Source organism: Microcaecilia unicolor, chromosome 7 (genome assembly GCF_901765095.1).
Source record: "Microcaecilia unicolor chromosome 7, aMicUni1.1, whole genome shotgun sequence".
NCBI lineage: Eukaryota > Metazoa > Chordata > Amphibia > Gymnophiona > Siphonopidae > Microcaecilia > Microcaecilia unicolor.
Genome location: NC_044037.1, coordinates 75,195,371 through 75,221,357, shown reverse-complemented (window position 1 = coordinate 75,221,357; position 25,987 = coordinate 75,195,371). Strand labels below are relative to the sequence as shown.

Below are 25,987 nucleotides of genomic sequence, written 5' to 3'. Positions count from 1 at the left end.
TAATCTCACCCAATGGTTGGACCAGCCCTGAGAGAAAGGGAAGTCATGTCATTAGAATTGCACTGCTGCTACGTGGAATGAAGCAGCATAGAGATTATTTTACCTTGCTTGTATTATATGGATTCTAATTTTATAGATGGGAGGTAGTGTAGTATCTCTGGCACTGCTCTCAGTTTAGGAGGTCACTGGGGGAGGGGGGAGTCAAAATGAAGAGTGTCTAGTGATTCATGTGTTTGTTGCAGGGACGGAACAACAGATATCACACGTACTCTGCATTGGGGAAAACCCACAGCATTTGAAAAGGTACGCAGGGGGTTCTCTGTGCACCTCATGGTTGTCATTTCTCAGCCCTGATGCCATGAGTGCCTACATTATGTCTGTGGTGACCGATGGAGACAGACACATATAGCAGTACCTGTGTGCCTAATATTCAGTATACAGCATTAGAGAATGGATGAGACCTACTAAGCTTCCCTCAAGCAGCAGGTTGTTTTACTCTATGTAGACATTACAAATCCTGTAGTTTCCTTTTTCTTTATCTATAAATTTTTTTTGTTACATTTGTACCCTGTGCTTTCCCACTCATGGCAGGCTCAATGCGGCTTACATGGGGAATTAAGGGTTAAATGATCTAGAAGTTAACTAAGTATATTTTCAGTTAGGCAGCTATCTGAAAACTATCAGGCTTATTTTCGAAAGAGAAGAGCACCCATCTTTCGACACAAATCGAATGCCAATTTTGGGTGTCCTCAACTGCTTTCCGTCGCAGGGATGACCAAAGTTCACGGGGGCGTGTCAGAAGCGTAGCGAAGGCAGGACTGTGGTGTGCCTAACACATGTGCATCCTCCACCAATAATGGAAAAAAGAAAGGCGTCCCTGACGAGCACTTGGGCGACTTCACTTGGTCCATTTTTTGTTACGACCAAGCCTCAAAAAGGTGCCCAAACTGACCAGATGACCACTGGAGGGAATCAGAGATGACCTCCCCTTACTCCTCCAGTGGTCACCAACCCCCTCCCATCCTTAAAAAAAACTCTATTTTGCCAGCCTCTGCGCCAGCCTCAAATGTCATACCCAGCTCCATGACAGCAGTATGCAGGTCCCTGGAATAGTTTTAGTGGGTGCAGTGCACTACAGGCAGGCGGACCCAGGTCCATCCCCCCCTACCTGTTACACTTGTGGTGGTAAATGTGAGCCCTCCAAAACCCACCAGAACCCCACTATACCCACATGTAGGTGCCCCCTTCACCCCTTAGGGCTATGGTAGTGGTGTACAGTTGTGGGGAGTGGGTTTGGGGGGGGGTTGGGGGGCTCAGCACACAAGGTAAGAGAGCTATGCACCTGGGAGCAATTTGTGAAGTCCACTGAAGTGCCCCCTAGGGTGCCCGGTTGGTGTCCTGGCATGTCAGGGGGACCAGTACACTACGAATGCTGGCTCCTCCCACAACCAAAGGGTTTGGATTTGGTCGATTCTGAGATGGGCGTCCTCGGTTTCCATTATCGCCGAAAATCGGGGACGACCATCTCTAAGGACAACCTAAATTTCGCGATTTGGGCGTCCCCGACCATATTATCGAAACGAAAGATGGACGCCCATCTTGTTTCGATAATACGGGTGTCCCTGCCCCTTCACTGGGACGTCCTGCGAGGACGTCCTCAGGAAAATTTTGGCACCCCTTTCGATTATGCCCCTCCACGTGACCCAATATTGAAGTGAGTTTTGTGTTTGGCAGCAGGTAAGGACCACATAACCCACGTGGCCTTGTTCCTGCTATTTAGCCAATGCATTTTCTGGTTTCTGTACATTTATTCAAATTTTTGAATTGCTTCTTTCCAAAAACGCAGAGCAATTTATTTATTTATTTATTTACTTACTTGTTAGAATTTATTTACCACCTTTTTAAAGGAATTCACTCAAAGCAGTGTACAGCAAGATTAAATCAAACATAAGCAATAAACAATTACAGCAGTAAAAATAGTCAAATAATAATAATACAACAGTTTATAGCAGCATATCCCCTCATGAACCCACATGTAATCACGTACAATCCAGTTCTGAAATGCATTTCATTTGGGTCTCAAAATTGAAAAGTCCCCCCCCCCCCCCCCCCCCCCCGCCCCCAAAGTCCTTTCTAATTGTGCCTCTGTCAAACCCATTATCACTAGCAGTTTCCTTCCCTCAGGACAGTGTTGCCGTATGGCACATGCCTTTCCAACTTAGCTGTCAGATATGATGGTTCTAACCCATAAAGGACCTTAAATATAAAAATCGGCCACTTAAACTGGATATAGAACAGAACAGGGAGCCAGTAGAGTTCTTGAAGTAATGGTAATACATGGCCGTGCAGTGCAGGAATCAAAGCGGTGTACATACAATAAAAAGAAGCAGAAAGGAACTACAATGCACCAATAGGAAAGAAAATAAGAGCAAGACAAAAAAGGTTGGAAAGAAGAGAAAAGCAAACAGGAAAGAAACTAGGTAGCAAACAAGGTAGCTGAGCAGCTAACAGCCAGACCAGGCCCCAGCCAAAGTACCCACAGCAAACACTATCGCAAATCAAAGTGCTTTCAGAAGACATCTAAGACGGGAGTATGACAAGCGAAGGTTGAAATCGATTCAAAACTGTTCCTCAAGTGCCCCCTTCCCTCAACCTCTACAACAAGAATTTATGATTTCTAGTGTCACTAATAATGAGTGGAACAGAACTCCCACCTCTATCGGTCCACTGCAAGAAATCATCCAGTACTGAAAGTAACATCAAAACTCAGACTAATACAGACAGGTCCAACAAATCATATATATCCATCAAATCAATGAACCAGTAAACTACCACCTTCTCAATATGTTTATCTAGATATGGAAGATTCTCAACTGGACAATAACTTGAGAAAAATCCCTCCAATTTTTGATTTTTCAACAACAGTCATATAGCCATAGATCCATTTGGTATCCTAAACAACCAGTCCTTTCTATCTTCCTCCCATCCGCACAAGTAGTTGATAGCATATATGTAATACCTTCATTTTTCTGAGATTTATCCATCAACTGAAAAAAACTCCCATAAAATTTTCCCCCATAACCTCGTCTCCCTCATCTCCAGCGCTACCAGCCTCTAACTTACACCTGTCTCCCCCAATAGCCAGAAACTTATCCAGAAAAATTGTTACCATTCCTTCACATCACTTGACATAACCCAAAACTACTATCAGAGGCTGGGGGTACCAAAAGACATTTTACCAAAGAAAACAATTATCTTGGTTCGTTGTTGCTATGTACTATAGTCCCTAACCTAAAAACGTCTTTTTTTCTCTTTCACTAATTCATCATAATGCATTGCTTCCATCTTATTTATTTATTACATTTGTACCCCGCTCTTTCCCACATAGGCTTCCTGATCCAGTTACTAGTCTGATCTTTGCACTTTTCTCTCTCCGTTCATCTCGCAGCCCTCAACAATTTTAACCCCTCCATAAACATGGGGCTAATGCATGCACTGTGGCCTTCATTATAAAAAGTGAAATATTTTCCTGCATCTCTATATCCCATACAACGAGTAAGTCATTCTCACCTAAGTCTGAATACTTCCATGGTTAACTAGTGCAGAGACCTACACAATTTTTTCTCTCTTCTCTCTTTCTTCTACTTAACCTCCCAATGACAAGCAGATCAAATTGTGATCTTACCATGGTAACTCATTCAGTGTAAACGCTAACCTACCTCCCCTCCCCTTATCACCCTGAACCAATAAAAATTATAATCCAATTAATGGCCTGCACAATGTGTGGATTCATGAATCACTAGTTTCAAGCCCAATGTCTCACACAATTCCCCAAACAGCAACACATTTTGTTGATCCATACAGTCCCAAGTTAAATCATTAAGGAGCCCTTTTACTACACTGCAGTAAAAGGGGCCCTGTTGTGTCCTCGGCGGATTTGCCACGCGCTGAGGCCCCGTTTACCACAGCGGAGTTTTTGTGAAAAAAGGGAAATGGCTGTGCAGTAAGTTTATACTTGTCCCACGGCCATTTCCCGGGGGTGCCCTTACTGCCTCCTATTTAGGAGGTAGTAGGGGCTCCTGCGCTAACCCAGTGCTAACCGAGCAGTGTGTGGCGCTGTCTGATTTCCACCGGGTAAGCCCCTGGTGAAAAAAAGTAAAAACATTTCTGGCACGCTGGAAATGGTGCTCAGTGGGGTCAGCACTACTGCCAGCTCCCGTAGTGGGATGACGCTCTACAAAGCAGCGATAACTCTACCGCCGCTTTGTAAAAGGGCCTCTAAATCCTTAAACATCATGGAACTTTCTGCAATTAAAAGCAAATAAATCATCCATGGACCCCTTCATCCAGGGCTCTTTAGGTAGATAAAATCTAAACTCCTTGAGCCTTGCACATCATAACCAAATATTCAGCACCTAAGACTGATTGAATAGGAATGCTCCAAAGCCTCTTTTGCCAACATTAAAATTCTCCACCCTCCTCCTTTTTCTATGGAGTCTACAATTACCAAAACTGCAATTCTCCCATATACAATCGATTGCAACTATTCTGACCATGAGCGCTCAACCATGATTCCATAATCATAAGTAAATGTTATCCTTGGGAGCTTAGCCCAGTTTAGGTGGCAGAGCCGGTGGTGGGAGGCAGGGATAGTGGTTGGGAGGCGGGGATAGTGCTGGGCAGACTTATACGGTCTGTGCCAGAGCCGGTGGTGGGAGGCGGGGCTGGTGGTTGGGAGGCGGAGATAGTGCTGGGCAGCCTTATACGGTCTGTGCCAGAGCTGGTGGTGGGAGGCGGGACTGGTAGTTGGGAGGCGGGGATAGTGCTGGGCAGACTTATGCGGTCTGTGTGCCCTGAAGAGGACAGGTACAAATAAAAAGTAGTACATATGAATTTATCTTGTTGAGCAGACTGGATGGACCGTGCAGGTCTTTTTCTGCCATCATCTACTATGTTACTATGCTACTATGTTCTTCCATAGCTGCCTACAGTGTGTCAGCCGCTCCTCTCGGCCGTGTAATTGTATCTCTCACTTATCCGTGCTGTCCGCTTCCGACTCCACACTCGTCCGTGCAGTTCGCTCTCACTGCCACACAGTTCCGCTAGCAAGGCGGTGCAACACAGTTCAGCTTGCCAGTCTTTCAAACAAAGTTCAGCTAGTCAGGCTTTAAACACAGTTCTGCTAGCCGGGCTTCAAACACAGTTCGACTAGCCAGGCTTTCCAACCAAGTTCAGCTAGTCAGGCTTTAAACACAGTTCTGCTAGCCGGGCTTCAAACACAGTTCGACTAGCCAGGCTTTTCAACAAAGTTCAGCTAGTCAGGCTTTAAACACAGTTCTGCTAGCCAGGCTTCCAACACAGTTCGGCTAGTCAGGCTTCCAACACAGTTCGGCTAGCCAGGCCTTCCCCCACCGCCTTCTTCAGCAAGGCCTCAACACAGTTCAACTTAGCTAGGCTTTAAACACAGCCCAGCTTAGCCAGGCTTTCTCTCCAAAGTTCAGCTAGCCCCGCTTTCAAACACCGCCCTCTTCAGTAAGGCCTCAAACAGTTCAGCTTAACTAGGCTTTTTACACAGCCCGGCTTAGACAGGCTTTAAAGATCCACCACCCTCATTTGTCAACACTTTACCTCTTGACATCCACCCACCGGATCTCTCCTGACTATTATTCTTTTCTTGATACTTTTGGGCTCCTCTAGAAGTCACTCTTCTTCTCTAGCCACTTCCTCTCCCACCTCCATTTCCTCTTCCACACCTTCTCCTCCTACCTGCTCCAACTCCTCCCATTCCGCAATGCATTCTGGGATCTGTAGTTTTTCCACTCTGGCTTTTCTCTCTTCCCCCCTGCATTCTGGGCTCTGTGGCTTCTCTGATTCTCACATACCCCCCTGCTCAAAATATTGCTAGTCCTTTCCCTTTTACCATTTTCCCCATCCAGACTAGCAATCCTGGACAACACATCCACATGTTGCAATAACTTCCCTGCCCGATGCTCAATATAATACTGGAAGGGCTGTAATGCCAAATACCACCTCATGAGTCTTGCATTATTGTTCTTCATTTGCCCTAACCATTTTAAAGGAGTGTGGTCAGTAATCAGTTTAAAAGGGCGTCCCTCCAAATAATACTGACACTCTTGAATAGCCCACTTAATGGCCAGACACTCCCTCTCAATGGTGGCATACCGAGTTTCATGAGGCAGCAGCTTCCGGCTTAAATATAAAATTGGGTGTTCCTCCCCCTCATGTACCTGGGATAATACAGCACCTAACCCCACACCTGAAGCATCTGTATGCAACACAAAAGGTTTCTCAAAGTCCACCGTTCTAAGCAGGGGTTCCTCACACAATGCTAACCGTAAAGCCGAAAAGGCTTGCTTCTCTCTCTCTCCCCATCTAAGCTGATTAGGTCTATTCCCTTTCAACATGTCTGTCAATGGAGCCGCCAGGGAGGCAAAGTGAGGAATGAACCTTCTGTAGTATCCTATTAACCCCAGAAACCCTCTCAAACCTTTCTTGGTGGTGGGCAAGAGAAATTGACGGATACTCTTCACCTTGTCACACAATGGTCTCACCTGTCCATTCCCCACTTTATATCCAAGATACTTAACCTCCCTTTTTGCAAAATGACATTTTTATGGATTTAGAGTTAGTCCGGCTTCTCTAAAAGACTGTAATACCTTCCTCAGCTGTACTAGATGAGTTTCCCAATCAGTACTATGAATGATAACATAATCTAAGTATGCAGCCCCATACTCCTGATGCGGCCTCAAAACCCTATCCAGCAGACGCTGGCAGGATGCTGCTGCCGAATTCAATCCAAAAGGCATCCTCTTGAACTGAAACAGCCCAACCGGTGTACAAAATGCTGTCTTTTGTCGAGACTCCAATGAAAGGGGAATCTGCCAATATCCCTTTGTTAGATCTAAGGTAGACAAGAACTGCGCAGGCCCCAGCCTGTCTATCAGCTCCTCAATATGGAGCATAGGATAAGCATCAGGATGGGACAGGGCATTAACTTGACGAAAGTCAATACAAAAGCGCCACGTCCCATCCGATTTCGGCACCAGCACCACCGGACTAGACCACGGACTCCCTGACTCCTCTATCACCCCAAAATCCAGCATTTCCCCCACCTGCTTGATTATTTCCTGCTGTTTAACTGGTGATAACCTATACGGTTTCTGTCGCACCACCCTCCCTTTTTCTGTAATAACATTATGAGTTATCAGATGTGTCTCACCAGGGCAAGACGTAAGCACATCTTGAAATTCTCTCAAAAGGGTCTGAATCTGTTCCTTCTGCTGCTTCTCTAACCCTTCCCCCACCACTGGCTCTTTGGGGCTAAAGATTTCCGAGATTTGAGGCCCTAAGTCTTCCTCCTCTTCCTCCCATACCTTCCCCACAAAGACCTTCCTCTCCATCCAAGGTTTCAACAAATTAACATGATAGGTTTGATTTCTCCCCCATTCATTCCTCACTTCATATGTCACGGGCCCCAACTGCCTCTTCACTGTACAAGGTCCCCTCCATCTACTAGTAAATTTATGAGGACCATCCGGGATCCTGACCAGAACTTTATCCCCTTCTTCAAATGACCTTTCCTGAGTCCCTTTATTCAAACCTCTCTTTCTGATACTCCTGGGCTCTCCTGAGATTTTCCCTGGATAACGCCCCTAATCTCCGTAACCGCCCCTTTAAGTCATACAGATATGAGACCACTGTCTTATCTTCCTGCCCCGGTGGAACCCACTGTTCTTTTACCATGTCAAGCACCCCCCTCGGAGCTCGCCCATACATCAACTCCCTAATCTCCGTAACCGCCCCTTTAAGTCATACAGATATGAGACCACTGTCTTATCTTCCTGCCCCGGTGGAACCCACTGTTCTTTTACCATGTCAAGCACCCCCCTCGGAGCTCGCCCATACATCAACTCAAAGGGCGAAACCCCAAGGGAGGACTGAACACAATCTTGGCTCACATATAGAGCAAACGGCAGTAGTTGGTCCCAATTTTCATAGGGAGAGCCTAATCCTTTCCTCAACAAGGTCTTCAAGGTTTTATTAAACCTTTCCACTAGCCCATTAGTTTGGGGATGGTATGCCGAGGTGTTAATATGAACAATACCAAAAGCTTCCCATACTTGGGTAAGTGTGCCCGACCGGAAATTTGTTCCTCTGTCAGTCAATTCTTCCCTAGGAAACCCCACCTCACAAAACAGCCTAATAAGCTCTGCTGCAATAACCTTGGCTGATAGGGTACGCAGAGGAACTGCCCATGGGAACCGCGTAGCCATATCCATGATCACCAGAATATACATAAACCCCTTGTGGACCTAATAAGTGGGCCTATAATATCCATAGCAATTCGCCCTAATGGAACCCCAATCCGAGGAAGCGGATGTAAGGGTACTGGCCCTGGCCCTGGCCCTCTCTCCGCCACCTTCTGACATAACCCACAGGAATCAAAGTAAGCCTTCACCTCCTTATACACCCCAGGCCAATAAAACCGACCTAGCAGTTGTTTTAAGGTGTTCTGGGTCCCTTTATGTCCTCCCAATGGGTGATCATGGGCTACTCTTAGTATCACCTCCCGAAACCCACGAGGGACTAATAATTGTTTCACCAGCGGCTCCCCTTCTCTGGCTTTTGTTACCCTAAACAATAAGCCCTTCTCAATAATAAAAGCTGGTCCCTGTGTCCTGCTCCCTTCTTCCCTGGCCCTCTCCCATACATACTGCAGCGTAGGGTCCAATTCCTGTTCCTTAAGAAAAGAAGGAAACTGCTCCAACAACTCCCCTGGCCTTTTTGGGAAGTCCTCCGTGTGCCTCATTCCTTCCAACATCTGCGCTCTCCCTCGACGCGCTAGTTTTTTTACCCTTCCTTCCCCACGAGTCTTCCCTGGCCTCTCTAACACATCATCATGAAAGGGAAATATCTGTGCTAATGCCTTCCCTCTATCCTTCTGCTCCCTCTCCTGAGCCCTCGTAACCACCAACCCCTCCTTCTCCCTTAAACAGTGAGAAAAAGAAGGCCAATCTCTTCCTAATATAAGCTCCTGAGGAAGACGGGGTAAGATAGCCACCCAGACCCAGTGTCTACCCAAAGGCCCTGTTATACTAACTCGCTGCAAAGGGTACTTAGTTACTTCTCCATGCACACACTGAATGCCTACCTCTTGCCTCTTCTTGTTCAAACACCCTTTCCCCTTTCCTTTTATTCTCGCCCACAAACCCTGAGACAGCATCGTTTGATCAGCTCCTGAATCTAACAAACCAGTGACCTTGACCCCCAAGATCTCTACCGTCTGTTTAAGCTGCTCAGCCACTGAACCCTGAGAATAAGAGGTGAGCCCTAACTTCAAAGCACAGTCCCTTCTCAAGTGCCCTTTGCATCCACACCTATAACACACCCTCTCCTCAGTAGATGAAGGCTTAAACCCCAAGCTTAACTGCCTCCTTTCACCTAACTGACCTCCCTTTCCACCACAATGCTGGGACTCTAAGAAATTCTCCAAACTCCTGACTGCTTCATCCAGGGTCCCACATCCCTTCCTCACTAGGTCCACCCTAAGAGCATTAGGCAAAGCTTCTAAAAATTGCTCCAATACTACATCCTGGAACACTTGATTAACTGATCTCTTCTCTGGTTCCAGCCACTTGCCCACTAAATCTAAAAGTTTTTGCAGCAGTGCTCTAGGTGTCTCCCCCTCTGTCCACCTCCACTCCCGAAATCGTCTCCTATAAGTCTGACGATTTAGCCCATACCTATCCAGAATAGCTTCTTTCAGTTTCGCATAATCAGCTATTTCCAGGGTAGGGAGAGCCCGAAAAGCAGCCAGAGCCCTCCCAGATAGGGCTGGTGCCAACCGAATGGTCCATTGCTCTTGGGGCCAGCCGGCTGCCGTAGCCACCCTTTCGAACGCTCCCAAGTAATCCTCAATATTGTCTGAGTCAGTTAGCTTACCCCAAGGCAGCCAGTTTACCCCAGGAAGAACAGCAGTCCCCGCTCCTTCCTCCACACGGATGGGCCTCAAGTTCAATCCTGCTCCCTGCAGTCCGCCTCCACTACGCAGCAATTCTTGAAATAAATCCAAAAGTGGCTGTTGCTGGGCTCGGGAAGCAGCTAACGACTCCTCCAAAAGTTGATGAGCCATTTCCTGCTGCTTCTGAAATTGGTGTGTCATAAACGCAAACAGTTCTTTGGGATCCATCTTGTCCACCGGCTCCACGGTATCTGCGGGGAACCAAAAATCAGCCACCCAAGTGCGGACTTTCACAAAAATCTTTTTATAGTTCACAGGCACTGTGCCTCCCCGTTTATTATATCCTCCCTCGCCTCCTCCCTAGGTACCCTTTACCTGGGTAGGCGAGTAATGCGCCTTTGTCAGCGTTGGCCCCCTCGACGGGCTTCAGGAATCTCCCGGACACCACCACCTCGCTCTGGTTACTTGACGGGTCAGGTCTGGAACTCCCTCGGCCTTCCAGAGGCCTCTCCTCCTCCACGTGAAGGTTCACTGTAATCCCACCACTGCCACCATATGGCAGCCGCTCCTCTCGGCCGTGTAATTGTATCTCTCACTTATCCATGCTGTCTGCTTCCGACTCCACACTCGTCCGTGCAGTTCGCTCTCACTGCCACACAGTTCCGCTAGCAAGGCGGTGCAACACAGTTCAGCTTGCCAGTCTTTCAAACAAAGTTCAGCTAGTCAGACTTTAAACACAGTTCTGCTAGCCGGGCTTCAAACACAGTTCGACTAGCCAGGCTTTCCAACCAAGTTCAGCTAGTCAGGCTTTAAACACAGTTCTGCTAGCCGGGCTTCAAACACAGTTCGACTAGCCAGGCTTTCCAACAAAGTTCAGCTAGTCAGGCTTTAAACACAGTTCTGCTAGCCGGGATTCAAACACAGTTCGACTAGCCAGGCTTTTCAACAAAGTTCAGCTAGTCAGGCTTTAAACACAGTTCTGCTAGCCAGGCTTCCAACACAGTTCTGCTAGCCGGGATTCAAACACAGTTCAACTAGCCAGGCTTTTCAACAAAGTTCAGCTGGTCAGGCTTTAAACACAGTTCTGCTAGCCAGGCTTCCAACACAGTTTGGCTAGCCAGGCCTTCCCCCACCGCCTTCTTCAGCAAGGCCTCAACACAGTTCAACTTAGCTAGGCTTTAAACACAGCCCAGCTTAGCCAGGCTTTCTCTCCAAAGTTCAGCTAGCCCCGCTTTCAAACACCGCCCTCTTCAGCAAGGCCTCAAACAGTTCAGCTTAACTAGGCTTTTTACACAGCCCGGCTTAGACAGGCTTTAAAGATCCACCACCCTCATTTGTCAACACTTTACCTCTTGACATCCACCCACCGGATCTCTCCTGACTATTATTCTTTTCATGATACTTTTGGGCTCCTCTAGAAGTCACTCTTCTTCTCCAGCCACTTCCTCTCCCACCTCCATTTCCTCTTCCACACCTTCTCCTCCTACCTGCTCCAACTCCTCCCATTCCGCAATGCATTCTGGGATCTGTAGATTTTCCACTCTGGCTTTTCTCTCTTCCCCCCTGCATTCTGGGCTCTGTGACTTCTCTGATTCTCACAAGTGTCAAACATCTGATAGTAAATTACCCATCCCCTTCTTTAATTTTGCCAAAAGTAACTTCCTTTCTCTGCCCCAGTCTTATACCCCATATACTCACATATTACCCATAACAACCCATCCCTGTTACTACAGAAATTGTTAAACCCAACAAAACTGGAATTATATTAGAAGGCCAAATCTGTGTTTGCAATGTATTTTTTCTAGCAAAAAAGGTGCCAGTACTCAAATGCTAGGGCACCCTTCAGGGGTAGGGTGATCACTGACGGATCCACCCCACAGTGGCCAGGCCCCCTTCAACCAGTCACAGAATCTACAACAAGGCAGAATTGGTGTGTAAAGCCTGAACTCTTTTATTAAAACTTGGGATCAATAGGTCAACTTTAGCAGACAACGGAAAAGGTGCCTATACTCAGTACCACCATGTACCCCCTCAAAAAAAGCCCTCTTTGGTTCCCTAGTAACCTCCCCCTTCCACCCCCTCTTTCCATACCTGCCTCTACCCAACATCACTAAAATATATAACCCCCTCCCACTCTCCTACTTCAACCCCTTCATCTACCATTCTCATACCCGTCCTCTTCTGAGACCCTCTCATTCTTCCCAAATATCCACTTCTTTTAAATCTCTCACCCCCCATAAATATTCTGGAAAAATCATCCAATCATACGGACAATCTAGTCCCTAAACAAAAAGGGGGAAAAAGCCCTTAGGATTCCCAAATAGCATTTACAGTGGTAACAAAACTGCCATTTCTAATAACAAAACTCCACATCTGTGCCGCACACACCACACAATGTCGGTACAAAGGTCACACATGAAGAGTTATACAAAAGGATATGCCCCTTTGTCATACCCCTTAGTTGGCACACCTGCAGCAGCCTGCCATAACAACTGTGACTCTTACGGGTGGTAGAAGTGCCAAAATATGATGTCATCCACCCTGGTGTCCTCCACTAAAGTGCACAATACAAGAGAGGTTAAAATGTCCAAACATTGCAGCGACTTGTATGAGCCTGCCTGCCTGACATTGCTGCCTAGATGTCTCACCACCATCTGAAACTAAACATTACCAAGACTGAGCTTCTTATATTTTCCCCTAAACCAACCTCTCTTCTTCCCCCATTCTCTATCTCTGTGGATAACACTCTCATCATCCCTGTCTCGTCAGCTCATAACCTTGGGATCATCTTTGACTCCTCTCTCTCTTTCTCTGCACATATTCAACAGCCTACTAAAACCTGTTCTTTCTTTCTCTATAATATCACCAAAATGTGTCCTTTCCTTTCTGAGCACACTACCAAAACCTTTATCCACACTCTTATCACTTCTTGCTTAGACTATTGCAACTTGCTTTTCACAGGTCTCCCAGTAAGCAATCTATCTCCCTTTCAATCTGTTCAAATTTCTGCTGCACGACTTATATTCTGCCAGTGTTGTTATGCTCATATTAGCCCTCTCCTCAAGTCACTTCACTGGCTTCCTATCCATTTCCGCATACAGTTCAAACTCCTCTTATTGACCTATAAGTGCATTCACTCTGCAGCTCCTCAGTACCTCTCCACTCTTATCGTTCCCTACACTCTCCCCGGGAACTCCGTTCATTGGGTAAATCTCTCTGATGTGTACTCTTCTCCTCCACTGCTAACTCCAGACTCCATTCCTTTTATCTTGCTGCACAATATGCTTGGAATAGACTTCCTGAGCCAGTATATCAAGCTCCGTCTCTGGCTGTCTTCAAATCTAGGCTAAAAGCCCACCTTTTTGATGCTGCTTTTAATTCATAACCTCTATTTACTTGTTCAGTACCCATGTTTTGTCAGTCTCACCTTAGTAATTCCTTTATCCCTTATTTATCCTGTTTATCTGTCCTAATTAGATTGTAAGCTCTGTCAAGCAGGGACTGTCTCTTTATGTTCACGTGTACAACTTCGTATGTCTAGTAGTGTTATAGAAATGATAAGTAGTAGTAGTAGTGGTAGTAAGACTGAATAGAGAAGGTATTCTTGCCTCAGCAGCGACAACTCATAAGGGTGGTGGAAACACCTATATATGATGTCAGTGGGAGGGAGGAGCTTAATATCGCCCACAGCATTCTTCACTAAACTGCATGAGCACACTGTATTTGACAATTTTTTATCACAAGCAGGTTAAATCATTTTATACCCCTCTTTAAGTGTCTTTTTAATATGCCAGTTAAATTTTTTGTTAGCCCATGCTAAAATTAATTCTGCTTGCGTTTTATGACATAGATCTCTAAAGGGGTCTTTTACAAAGGCACGCTAGCATTTTTAGCGCACGCTAATGATAGACACCAGAGTCGCCCATAGGAATATATGGGCATTTCTAGCATTTAGCACACACTTATTTTTAGCATGCATTCAAAGGACCCCTTAGACTTTGAAAATTTACCCCATCCTAAGCATACACATAGACATACACCCCCACATATAAACATGTTTTCACACATATTTAAACTAATGTGCATGCATATGTCTGCCTGCAGATCCCTAAAGGTTGGTGTGGTCACATATAGGTGTGCATTGTCCATGTATTACAAGCATAGAGGCACACTCTCATAGACAGAACTGCTCTATCCTTCTTTGTTAATAAGATGGGGAGAGGGCACAGGATTATTGTCTCTTTCCACTCAGCATCCTCCTTTAATCTGTTTCAGGCAGGGGTCAGCTTAGTTTCTGAACTAGGTTTCGCTTGCTTCCTACATAATCCCAAAATCTTCTTCCTCCATCTGCAACCAGTGGGGCCCTTTTACTAAGCCATGTAAACATCTAGGCACACGGAGTTACCGCCCAGCTACCGCGTGGCTCTTGTGGTAATCTCATTTTTGGCGTGCGTCCAATACGTGCATCTGAAAAATAATTTTTATTTGCGTATTGGGCACGCGCTAAGTGGCATTTGACGCGTGCAGGTCATTACTGCCCAGTTACCGCATGAGACTTTACCGCTAGGTCAATGGCTGGCGGTAAGGTCTCAGACCCAAAATGGATGTGCGGCAATTTTTACAGGTGCGCTCTAAAATGATTCTGCGCATGCCCAAAGCACGCGTCTACACTACCGTAGGCCATTTTTCAGCATGCCTTTGTAAAAGGGCCCCAGTATTTACTGCTTAGATATATAGAAATATACCAACAGAGAATATATACATACACACAGAAAAATATCTACACAAAAATATATTCACGCATATAAAAGCACAAATATAGCCACAAAGAAATATACACACAAATACACAGACTAAAATACACCCACACAAACTACACAAAGAAATCAGACCCAAAAACCACAAACACATACACAGATTAAATCTCTGCTTTTAGACTGAATCTCAGGCTTGCTTTCCCTCTGTTCCTACCAGGAAGCTTATACGCGAGTGTTGATGGGAAATCTTGACCTGACCATGCTCATCTTTCCTTCAGAATCTTCAGGTAGGTGTGTGAGTCAAACAACACTGTGTTTCTTTCAGGAAGTGATTCACCATTACTCCCCTTGTCAGCTGAGGACTTGAATTTTACTATGAAACTAACTGTATGTCTTCCACCCATAGTTTCATACTCACTATCTGAAAGGTTTTGCTGTTTCTGGTTGCAGGGAGACCTCTGGAGACGCTTGCACGAAAGCCCCTCTGGGAGGCTGGACTGAATTATGGTCATGGAACTGGTCATGGAATTGGCAACTTCCTCTCTATCCATGAATGTATGTAATTTTACTAAGATGTGCTATTTTGTCATTAGTCCTGCAGTTTAATAATTGTGCCAGTCACTCAAGGTCTCTGTTGCCATTTCAGTCTGAGCATCATAAAGCAGCGGGGTTAGGGTATGACTGAGGAAGCTCATTGCATTGGAGGAATATTACATAAGCACATAAGCATTGCCATGCTGGGACAGACGGAAGATCCATCAAGCTCAGTATCCTGTTTTGAACAAGAGCAGGAGTGGGAAACAGATCCAGGCACTTCAAACACAGACCAAGGAGCACAAAATACATAATTGAAACTTTTATTGGTGACTCTAAATGATGACTCGACACAGTATTATGTTTTGGCACTAACGTGCCTGCCTCGGGAGTCTTGTAAAAGTATCATGTTGTAAATAGATGAGGCTACCTTCAAAGACTCAGTTGCTGACAGAGGCCCTGAAAAAGACCGTTCATTGGAAAGATAAAGAGTCTCAAAAAGATGTGGTACTGACAGTTTTTGGTGTTCCTTGGTCTGTGTTTGAAGTGCCCAGATCCATTTCCCACTCCTGCTCATTGCTGCACACTTCCCTGTGGTATTCTGGTGTTCTTTCCACTTTTGTTGTTTGAACAGTGGTCAATCCAGGACACAAGTACCTGGCATGATCCCAAAAGAGTGAAACAAATTTTATACTGCTTTTCCGAGAAATAAACAGTGGATTTTCCCAAGTCCATCTTAATAATGGACTATGAACTTTTCTTTTAGGAAATTAACCAAACCTTTTTTAAACCCTGCTAAGGTAACTGCTTTTACCATATTGTCTGACAACGAATTCCAGAGTTTAATTACATGTTGAGTGAAGAAATATTTTCTCCAGTTTATTTTAAATGTACTATTTAGTAGCTTCATTGTGTGCCCCCTATTCTCTTTTTCAAGCTGAAAAGCCTTAGCCGCTTTAGCCTTTCCTTATAGCTTCCTTAGAGTCTGGAGTGGTCCCAGAGGACTGGAGAAAGGCAGATTTGGTCCCTCTGCACAAGAGCGGAAGCAAGGAGGAGGTTGGTAATTACAGACCGGTCAGTCAGACCTCGGTGGTGAGTAAACTAATGGAAACGCTTCTAAAGTGGAAGATGGTGAGGTTTCTCGAATAGAATGGACTCCAGGACCCGAGGCAGCATGGCTTCACTAGAGGCAGGTCATGATGTCTTTGAGTGCCCTCGGTATGGGACCTAAAGTGACTGACTGGGTAAAAAAATGGTTAAATGGGAGGAGCCAGAGGGTAGTAGTAAATGAAGCTTGCTCTGAGAAAAAGGATGTTATCAGTTGTATACCGTTGGGGTTGGTCCTTGGGCCATCTCTTTTTAACATCTTTGTGAGTGATATTGCGGAAGGGCTGTCTGGTAAGATTTGTCTCTCTGCGTATGATACCAAGCTCTGTAATAGGGTGGACACCCCTGAGGGTGTGGATGGCATGAAGAAGAGAATGGTCCAAAAATTGGAAACTAAGATTTAATGCTAAGAAATGCAAGGTCATGCACTTGGGTTACAGGAATCCAAGGGAACAGTACAATATAGGGGGTGAAGTGCTTCTGCATACAAAAGAAGAGCGGGACTTGGGAGTGATTGCGTCTGATGACCTTAAGGTGACCAAACAGGTAGAAAAGGTGACGGTCAAAGCCAGCAGGATGCTTGGGTGCATAATGAGAGGGATGACCAGCAGGAGAAAGGAGGTGATAGTGCCCTTGTATAAGTCAAGTCTCTGGTGAGACCCCATTTGGAGTACTGCCTGCAATTCTAGAGACCACACCTACAGAAAGATATAAACAGGATGGGGCTGGTCCAGAGGGTGGCTACAAAATTGGTAAGAGGTCTCTGCCATAAAATGTGTAGGGACAGGCTTATAAATCTCAACATGTATGCACTGGAAGAGAGGCAGGAGAGAGGAGATATGATAGAGATGTTTAAATACCTCAGTGGCATTAATGTACAGGAGGTGAGCCTTTCTCAAATAAAGGAAAACTCTGGAATGAGAGGGTATAGGATGAAGTTAAGAGGAAGTAGGCTTAGGAGGAATCGAAGGAAATACTCTTTCATGGAAAGGGTGGTGGAAGCATGGAATGGCCTCCCAATGGAGGTCATGGAGACGAGGACTGTGTCATAATTTAAGAAAACATGGGACAGGCACGTGGGGTCCCTTGGGAAAAGGAGGAGTTAATGGTTGCTGAGGAAGGGCAAACTGGATGGGCCTTATGGCCCTTATCTGCCATTATATTTCTATGTTTCTGTGTTTCTGATTCAGAACATTGCCATTAAATTGCTCCATAAAGCACACGTTTGACCATGTAACAACCTCTATCGAAATTTGAAAGCTGACTCCCCGTGGAATACAGGATCAACTACAAAATCCTGTTGCTAGTTTATAAAGTTTTGTATTCCGGGTCCCCAGCTTTTTTGTTCTCTCACCTGATTTCCTATATGCCCTTTAGGACACTGTGTTCCAGTCAACATCAGCTGTTGGCTATTCCCAGACACCGAACTGTGCCTTTACATACCTATCACACTTCAATGTTTAGTGTAATGGGCCCCACTTTGTGGAATGCTTTGCCACAAGCTTAAAGCCACCTGCTCCATGCAGCTTTCAACTGGTGATTTTTGCTCAATTGAGTGCGATCACCTAATCTAGTCGAAGCCTACAGTAGAATTCTCTGTTTCTCTGCCTTTGCCTTGCACTTACATTTTTTTATTTGTACTATCTTATGACTTATGTTTTATTGTACCATTATGTTTTTTGATATTGTACACTACTTTGATGGTCTGACCCTAACCAGGATAAAAAAATAAACCTAATCTTGAACTTTGAAACCTGCTTTTTCCCATCTGTCAAACATGCATATTTCTTCTCCTCTAATAATGTTTGCTTCCACTTCCTACAGATTTCACTGAAAGGACCATCAAAGACAGTCAACTTCCCATTTTTACTAGCAATTCCCTCCAAACTAACTGCTCCAAATCTACCCCCACCTTAGAATTATGCTCAACCCTAACTGAAAGCTTTGCAGGCTAACACACCTACTCTACAATTGCCTTCAGTTTTGTCTCAAACTAGTATTTCCTGAAATTTGGAACATTTATCTTGCCTCTCTCCTTGAGCAGGTACAATACTCTCCTAGCTACCCAAGGGGGCCTCCTAAGCATCTTAATTCTGTCAGTGATTACAGTAGTGGTTACAGAAGTGTAAGGAAGTTAATTTCTATATATAACCAATGAAAACTCTCAAAAGAACACAACAATTCTAACTCTGTGAGGTGCTGAACCAATGACTCACACATTTCCCTGCACTCACACTTGAAAGCTAAGTTTGGATTTCATTCTTTCATGTTTTTATTTGGATCCTTCATATACTCTGTGGAGATAGCATTTATGTATATCCAAGGGGTTTTTTGCCTATGACGAAAAATATACCCAACATTTATATATACTCCACCCTTGTTATTAACTTACTAGTAAAAAAGGCCCGTTTCCGAAACCAATGAAACGGGCGCTAGCATGTGTTTTTTTGTGTGTGTATGTGTCACAGAGTTATTTTGTGTGTATGTGTGTGTGTGCGTGTGTGTGTGTGTGCAGGTTGTTGATGTGTGTCTTTTTTGTTTTGTTTTGTTTTTTTGCTTGGGGGTTGGGGGATGTGCTGTGCTGTGCTGGCAAAGTGGGTTGGATTGGTGTGTGGCTTTGAGGGTGTGTTTCTGTTGTACTGTGTGTGTGTGGTTTTGTCTGTCAAGGAGGTTTGTGGAGGGGGGTCTTTCTATTGGTGAAATGTAAATGTGTTTGTAGGGGGGGTCAGCCTTTGTTGAGTGTTGTTTTTTTTTTCCATGTTTTTTTTTTTGTGTTGTGCTGAGGCAGCAGTGTTGTTTTAGATGGGCGGAAGGTAGAGGAGCACGTTCTTTGTCTGTCAGTTTTTTTTGGGCCGTTTCAGGGGTGCTGTAGGGGAATGCTGGAAGAGAAATGTGCTGTTGGAAGCAGCGCCCTCTTTTTCCATTGGGCTGGGATTCTGGGCATCCTGGAGGTGGGTGACGGCTTGCCTGAGGACGGGGATGGTTGTTTTTAGTTGGCGGAAGGGAGAAGAGCACGGTCTCGGGCCGTCGGGGGGTGATCCGGTATGTTTGTTCCATTTCAGGCCGGCTGCAGGGGAATGCTGAAACATTTATGCGCTGCAGGAATCAGCGCCGTCTTTTTCCGGGTGCTCAGGGAATCCCCGAGGTGGGAGACAGCTTGCCTGAGGCTGGGGATGGTTGGGCACGTCCTTGGCCGCTTCGGCAAAAGGGGAAGGGGGTGGGGAGTTACCTGCAGCCGCCTGAGAAATCATGTATTCTTTGTTTGTTTTGTATTATTAGTTTGCATTTCTGTTGAAGAAAGAGTGGATGCCTTTCGAATGATGGAGGTGGTGCGTTGTTGTGCGGTTGTTTCGTTAGTTTGACAGCCAGTCTCCAGCGATTCCTAGGCAGGGAAGGAGTACTCCTCCCCCTTCCTTGGTCGCTGTTTACTGCTGGCTGGGTCACGGGTAATCCTTCCAGCTGGGCCGCAGCTTGTCGTGTTCGCCCACCTCCCAGATGGTGACGGGCACGTTGTTTTCCGGCTCCTCTGACTCCATGTCAAGCGATCCCAAATATAGTCTGTGCTTTAGGTCCTCTGGCACTCTTCAGTACTGGCATTAGGCATTTAAAAATTTCTCCCCCCCCCCCCTCCCCCGGTCTATTTTTGCACATACCCACAGCAGGAATATTTTTCTCTCGTTCCAGCGGTGGTTCTGTGCTCTCCGTGCTGCACAGATAATGAGCCATTCTGCTGGGGAATGCTCCTCCCTTATTGTCACGTAGTTTCCTCTGATTGGTCCGTCTTACGTTGCCTAGTGTTGCCTGGGAACGGTGTTGTGATGGTCTTTTGTGTTTCAGAATGTTGAGGGTGTTTTTTCTGATTGGTCCGTCATGCGAGGGCGGGGCAGAGAGACATGGTCAGTGTTGTGACTTCACCACCATGAATCCATGAACCCTTCAGTGAGTGACTGAGTGACTTCAGAACATTGAGGCTGAGTTTTATTATAGTAGATAACTATTGGGTTGGAGGTTGGGCTTGAATCAGAGGCTTTTTCCCTTACCCTTTCAAACAATACGAATGCACCTCACAGAGTTAGAATTGTTGTGTTCTTTTGAGAGTTTTACTTTTGCCAATTACTTTGAGAGTTATATTTATATGACAGGAAGTTAATTTCTGCCATTTGCCCCATCCAAGTTTAGCTTTCAAAGGTAACTCTTCTTCTTCAGATCAGAAATAAGCAAATGTTGCAAATATCAGTATATATAAGTGAAACACAAAAGCATTTCAAAGACAGTCTCACAGGAAGAGGTTGGGGTGGGTTAACTGAGAAACAGGGGGAGCTGAGTGGATGAATCTGCTGAGTGGTGCAGATCTGTGTTACCAGATTCTCTTCCTCCTCTGCCACTTTAAGGGATTCTTCGATCACTGCTGTCTTTTTAGATTGACCTTGTGATCATTTCTGGTGCCGTCTTTGCCTGCTTGTGCTGTGCTTGAGTGCTGCTTGTGTAGGTCAAGTCCTGTTGATGAACTTATGTCTCTGTAGTGGCCATCGCTGCAACTCTGCAGTTTCACCAGAGCTGAAAGATTTTCTGGGAATAGCACCAAAAACACAGCATTATACCAGGTGTTTCTAATTTCGGGTGGGTTAGCTCACCAGGTTTGGAACATTTAATGCTGCCATTTTTTGTCTTGGGCCAAGCAAATCTCAGGACTCAGTTGACCATCTTGTGATGTGATGTTCCTTTCTGGATAAGTGCTTTTATTGGCCTCCCAATGTTATATATATACAGTAAATGCCAAATTTCAGACCCTGATGAAGAAGATCCTTTTTTAGGACTGAAAGGTTAGATTTATGTAAAGAATTATATAGGAATCATTTCATTTCTGCTTGTATGTTTTCATTGGAGTGCCTGGATTCTTTGGCTAATATCTAGAAATACTAGATTTCATCAGCAGATATGCTGAGCAAAGCTTGAGTTTGTCTCCATTATATTCCACATGTCATGAGAAAAAATGAGGCCTGACTTCTCTCTGATGACCTGAAGCCAACTGGTAACTCTGCTAATAGGTAGCCCTGCATTTTCCCTCTCTTTATCAGCCTCATTAGTTCACCAAGATTCATTTATAATTTGCTTTCATTTCAGGGCCTGTAGGATTTCAATCCAACAATATACCAATGACCAAAGGAATGTTTACTTCTATAGGTAAGTGTCTTTGTAGCTCTGGTTTAGATGGAGTTTGAAATTCTTCCAGGTTTACATAAATTTTAAAATCAGTGCACTCAAAGTTTCACTGATGTGAGGTTTAGGGCCTCCTGCAGGAATAAGCCTTTGCTTCTCTTTTTTATGTAGTCAAACACTTTCCTCTTGATATTCAAAGTGATTTAAATGGGCAGGAGAGGCTCTTATCCGTTTTAATCACTTGGAGCCACCCAACTGCCAATATTCAGCAGCACTTAACCAGGCAGTGCCACTGAAGATCAGCTCTGACCGCCCATGTAGAAAGTGGGCAGGTCAGGAGCAGTACAGGAAGTGGATTTGAGGAGGAGCTGACAGTTATGCGGGTGCTGCCAATATTCAGTGCCAGCACCTGCCTAGCTAACCAGGCAAATTAGACAGCCATTTTGAGGATGCGGTTGCTAAGGATAGGAGTGAGTGGGGTTCACTCCTACCCCCATCACCCCTACTAGACCACCAGCGATCTGAGGTAGGCCCAGGGGGGCTTATTGAGACCAGGAAAGGTTTGAGGATACTCTGGGGGGGTAGAAGAGGGTTCTTGATGTTGCAGGCTGGGGGGAGGGACAGGAAGGGAGGAGGAGGGGGCTCAGAGGGCTAAAGGAGCAGTTGAAAAGTTATGAGGGTGCTAGCCAATATTCAGCCAGGGCCTACATAACTGTCTTATGCGGACCCTGGATGAATATTATCCAGCAACCACATAAGCTCCAGTGGCTATCAGTGGGACAATTAGCCCTGGATATGTAGTGCCAGTGCCTGCACATGGCCCAACACTGAATATCCAGGGCTAATTTAGCCAGCAACAGTCAGCATTTTTTAAAAATGCTGACTGCCATCAAGAACTTTACTTAACTTGGTGGGAGCAACAACTAGTATACAGATACAGCAGAGAGTTCCTGTGTATTTTAGGGCAATCGAAACAAATGCAACTGTGTTTTCAACAAAAGGAATTCCGCAATGTTTGTACTAAATTTTGGATTTTTAACTCATAGCAGTTTACAGAATAAATGGAATTTAGCTACTATAAGTCCTTTCCCTAAAGAGATTACAATCTCACATGGGTACCAAGGAAAAGGAGAGAAAGTGACTTGCTGAAGGTTAGAAGAAGTGAGACCATGCTTTCCAAACCATTATACTACTCATTAGGCCAAGTCCTTCTCAATAGTATCAGTTTAGTTATTTGTCTTTCCAATCTTGTGCTCTAGGTGCCTATATGTGGTTGGCATGATAGCAAATTGCCAACAAGTGTTTAATCATGAATGACTATAACCGGCACAGAGTGTCAGGTGCAGTTGTGGTCACCTTATTGGGCAGTCTGGATGGACTGTGCAGAACTGTCATTTGCTGTGTTACTGTGTTGCAATTTGAGTACAATAAGTAGATTGTTTCTCCCAGGTCTTATAATCTAAGGAGCCCTTTTACTAAAACGCACTAAGAAATGGGCTTAGGGGGAAATTCTATGGGCCATAAAACCACACGGTTAGCGTGATTCTATAAACTACGCCTAAAGTTAGGTGTAATCTATAGAATACGCGCACGTGCTGTTCTTGCGCCTAAAATTTAGGCCACCTAAAACCAAGTCTAAATACCTGCACCGATCAGGTGTATTCTATAATATTGCAAATAGTTTTTTGAAACTGAATATCACACTTAAGCAGACAAGAGCCAGACACATAAACCTGGATATCCAGTTCTGGTGCCCGTGCCAGTGACTGCCACTGGCTAAACATTTGAACGTGTACAGAAGTAAGGGGAGGTTGTGCACTGGAATGTCCATAACACATCTGGAGTGCTGAGAGGATCATGGTTGTGTTGGGTGTAAAGGATATGGAGAACAGAGTACACGTGGAGAGCCAATGCAGTCTAGCAGCAGCCTGGGTAGTCTCTGTTTATTCTGTGATGGGGATCTAGACCTCCAGAGCAGTGGGTTTACTTTGTTGCCCTTCCATTTCCTCTAGAACCTGGATATTATCATGATGGAGGGTTTGGGATCCGCATTGAAGATGTGGCCCTTGTGGTAGAAGCCCAGACAAAGGTGATTTGATGTCCTTCTTATGGTGAGAGAGAATGCATCAATCCAAAATGCAATGATAAAGACCAGCTGGTTTCAGCCCCAGCAACTTGTCAGACAAAATGGAATCTTATATGCTGAAGGGAATTGTGCAATCAGGTCAGAAACAGTCTTGTCATTCCTCCTGTGAAGCTTTCAGAGTAAGAACCAGAGAATGGACTTTTACTGGTCTGGCCCCTACAGTGTGGAATTCCTTCCCTGAAGAGATTAGAAATATTATAATTTATTTATATGAACTTTGGCCAACATTTGAAAACATACAGGTTGATATTCAAAAGAAGATATATGTTCATTAGTGGCCAGTGAACTTGTAACTTCATTAGTCCTGTATTTTCAAAACTTATATGGATAGTATCAGGCTGAATATTGGGTGTGTATTTATAGTTGTATGTGTTATTCACCTTGGAACGGAAAAATGTAAATTTAAGAATAAGCAACTTTTTATGCATTTCTGTCACTCACACCTTGGGTCTGATATTCAGAGTAGAAAGTGAAAACTTTGACTAACTGCATATCTTAAGCCTTGTTTATATCCCAGAAAGAAGCTAATAAGCAGTGTGATTCTGATTTTGTACACTTGTCTTTCTGTTTAACCTTTCTCTATTTATTTCTCTTTTCCCCTCCCCTTTTCCTCTCTTCTTTCTTTGTCTCCCTTGATTTTGCTTCCTTTTCCTCTCCTTGGTTCACAGTACATGTTTGGAGGGCAGCCTTACCTCACCTTTGAGGCAATCACCCTGGTGCCCTATGACCAGAAGCTCATTGACACAACTATCATGTCTGCCACACAGGTGAGTTCATGTAGGATTCTACCTTACAGAAGGAGCCCAATGAAGAATAGACACTATGGGCCAAAAATATTAGCTGCCCAAAATTCGGTGCCCTTAAGATCTGTGCTAAGTACCAATTCTGTAATGGTCGTTTAACACTAAGAAACCTTCATAGAAGAGCGCTTAGCATGGATTCCCACACTCAACTTTGGATGCGAGAACTTGCAGCTGCTGAAACCTGGTATAAATCCTAATGCCCAACCAGTGGTTGGTAGTTAGGCATGTAAATCTAAGTATTCTATAGCATCGCATCTAATTTCTGGGAACACCCCCAACCCGTCTATGCCCCTCCAATGGCCACACCCCCTTTTGAGTTGTGCAGTATGACATTTAGGTGTACATTATAGATAGGACATAGGGCAGATGTGTGCATAACTCCTAATTACTGCTAGTTAGGTGCCAATTAACACCAATAATTGGCGCCTAACTGACTAATTAGTTTACACATGCATCTGAGATCCACACCTAGATTTGGGCACCCCACTCTGAGTGACCTACATAGAATGCAGGGGTATGATGTTATGTCCATTACACACTTCTTCCCACTGCTTTCCATCTCTCTATTAACAGATTAATTACTTGAACAATTACTATCAAACCATCCGCAAGATCATTGGACCAGAGCTCAAGAACCAGAAGCTGGAGGAGGAGTACACATGGCTAATGCGGAACACGGAGTCTTTCTCACAGGGGACTCTTGCTGCAGTTTCCTTGGGCACAATGACTTTCACCTTGCTGGCAAATGTGTTCCTGCAAAGGGTCTTGGTCTGACAGTGGCTAGCAGGCAAAAAAGACAAAAGAACTGAATTGAATTTATTGATTTTATATACCACATTTGTACCTCAGTGTTAAAGTGGTTTACAAAATAACAATAACTAGTTCCAGATACATTAAACATACAGCTCCTTAAAAGATAAGAGTCAAAAATCACATTAAATAAAATAATGTTGGAACAACTTAGTTTATATAAGTGTAGTGAAACAAAAATGAGAAGGAGCATCAGGTAAGGAGTTCCAAAGTGAAGGTCTCACATACAAAAAAACCTCTTTTTCTAGTTGTTGAAAGCTTGATCATGCAAAAACTATTTCCAGAGTATATGCCAAGCTAACAAATAACCAAAATGAATAAAAAATAATAAAAAAATGTAATAAAAATGTGATGTGCTGCGAATTAATACATAACTTGTATAAATGTGAAAAAACACACATCTGCTAGTCACTGTCATTTGTCATTGCACATCATAAGTCCTTGTCCATATAGAGGGGCATTTTCGAACGAGGACGCCCATCTCTAAGGACGCCCATCTCTGAGGACGTCCCCTCGAAGGGGCGGGGCATCCCGTATTATCAAAACAAGATGGCTGTCCATCTTTTGTTTCGATAATCCGGTCGGGGACACCCAAATCTCAACATTTAGGTCGACCTAAATGATGAGATGGTCAACCTTAGAGATGGACGACCTCGGTTTTCGCCGATAATAGAAACCGAGGACGCCC

General features: G+C 44.8%; 1 protein-coding gene across 1 annotated transcript in view; it reads left to right on the top strand.

Moving 5' to 3' along the window:
- XPNPEP2 (X-prolyl aminopeptidase 2) overlaps positions 1-25,697 on the top strand; it is a gene marked incomplete in the record, with an annotated part of 77,185 nt that extends 51,488 nt beyond the window's left edge. Inside the window, 7 exon segments of the mRNA XM_030209810.1 lie at positions 243-303; positions 14,957-15,026; positions 15,190-15,294; positions 21,505-21,564; positions 23,553-23,629; positions 24,355-24,453; positions 25,063-25,697. Coding sequence (XP_030065670.1) covers positions 243-303; positions 14,957-15,026; positions 15,190-15,294; positions 21,505-21,564; positions 23,553-23,629; positions 24,355-24,453; positions 25,063-25,263 — 673 coding nt within the window.
- Positions 25,698-25,987: the final 290 nt, after the last annotated feature.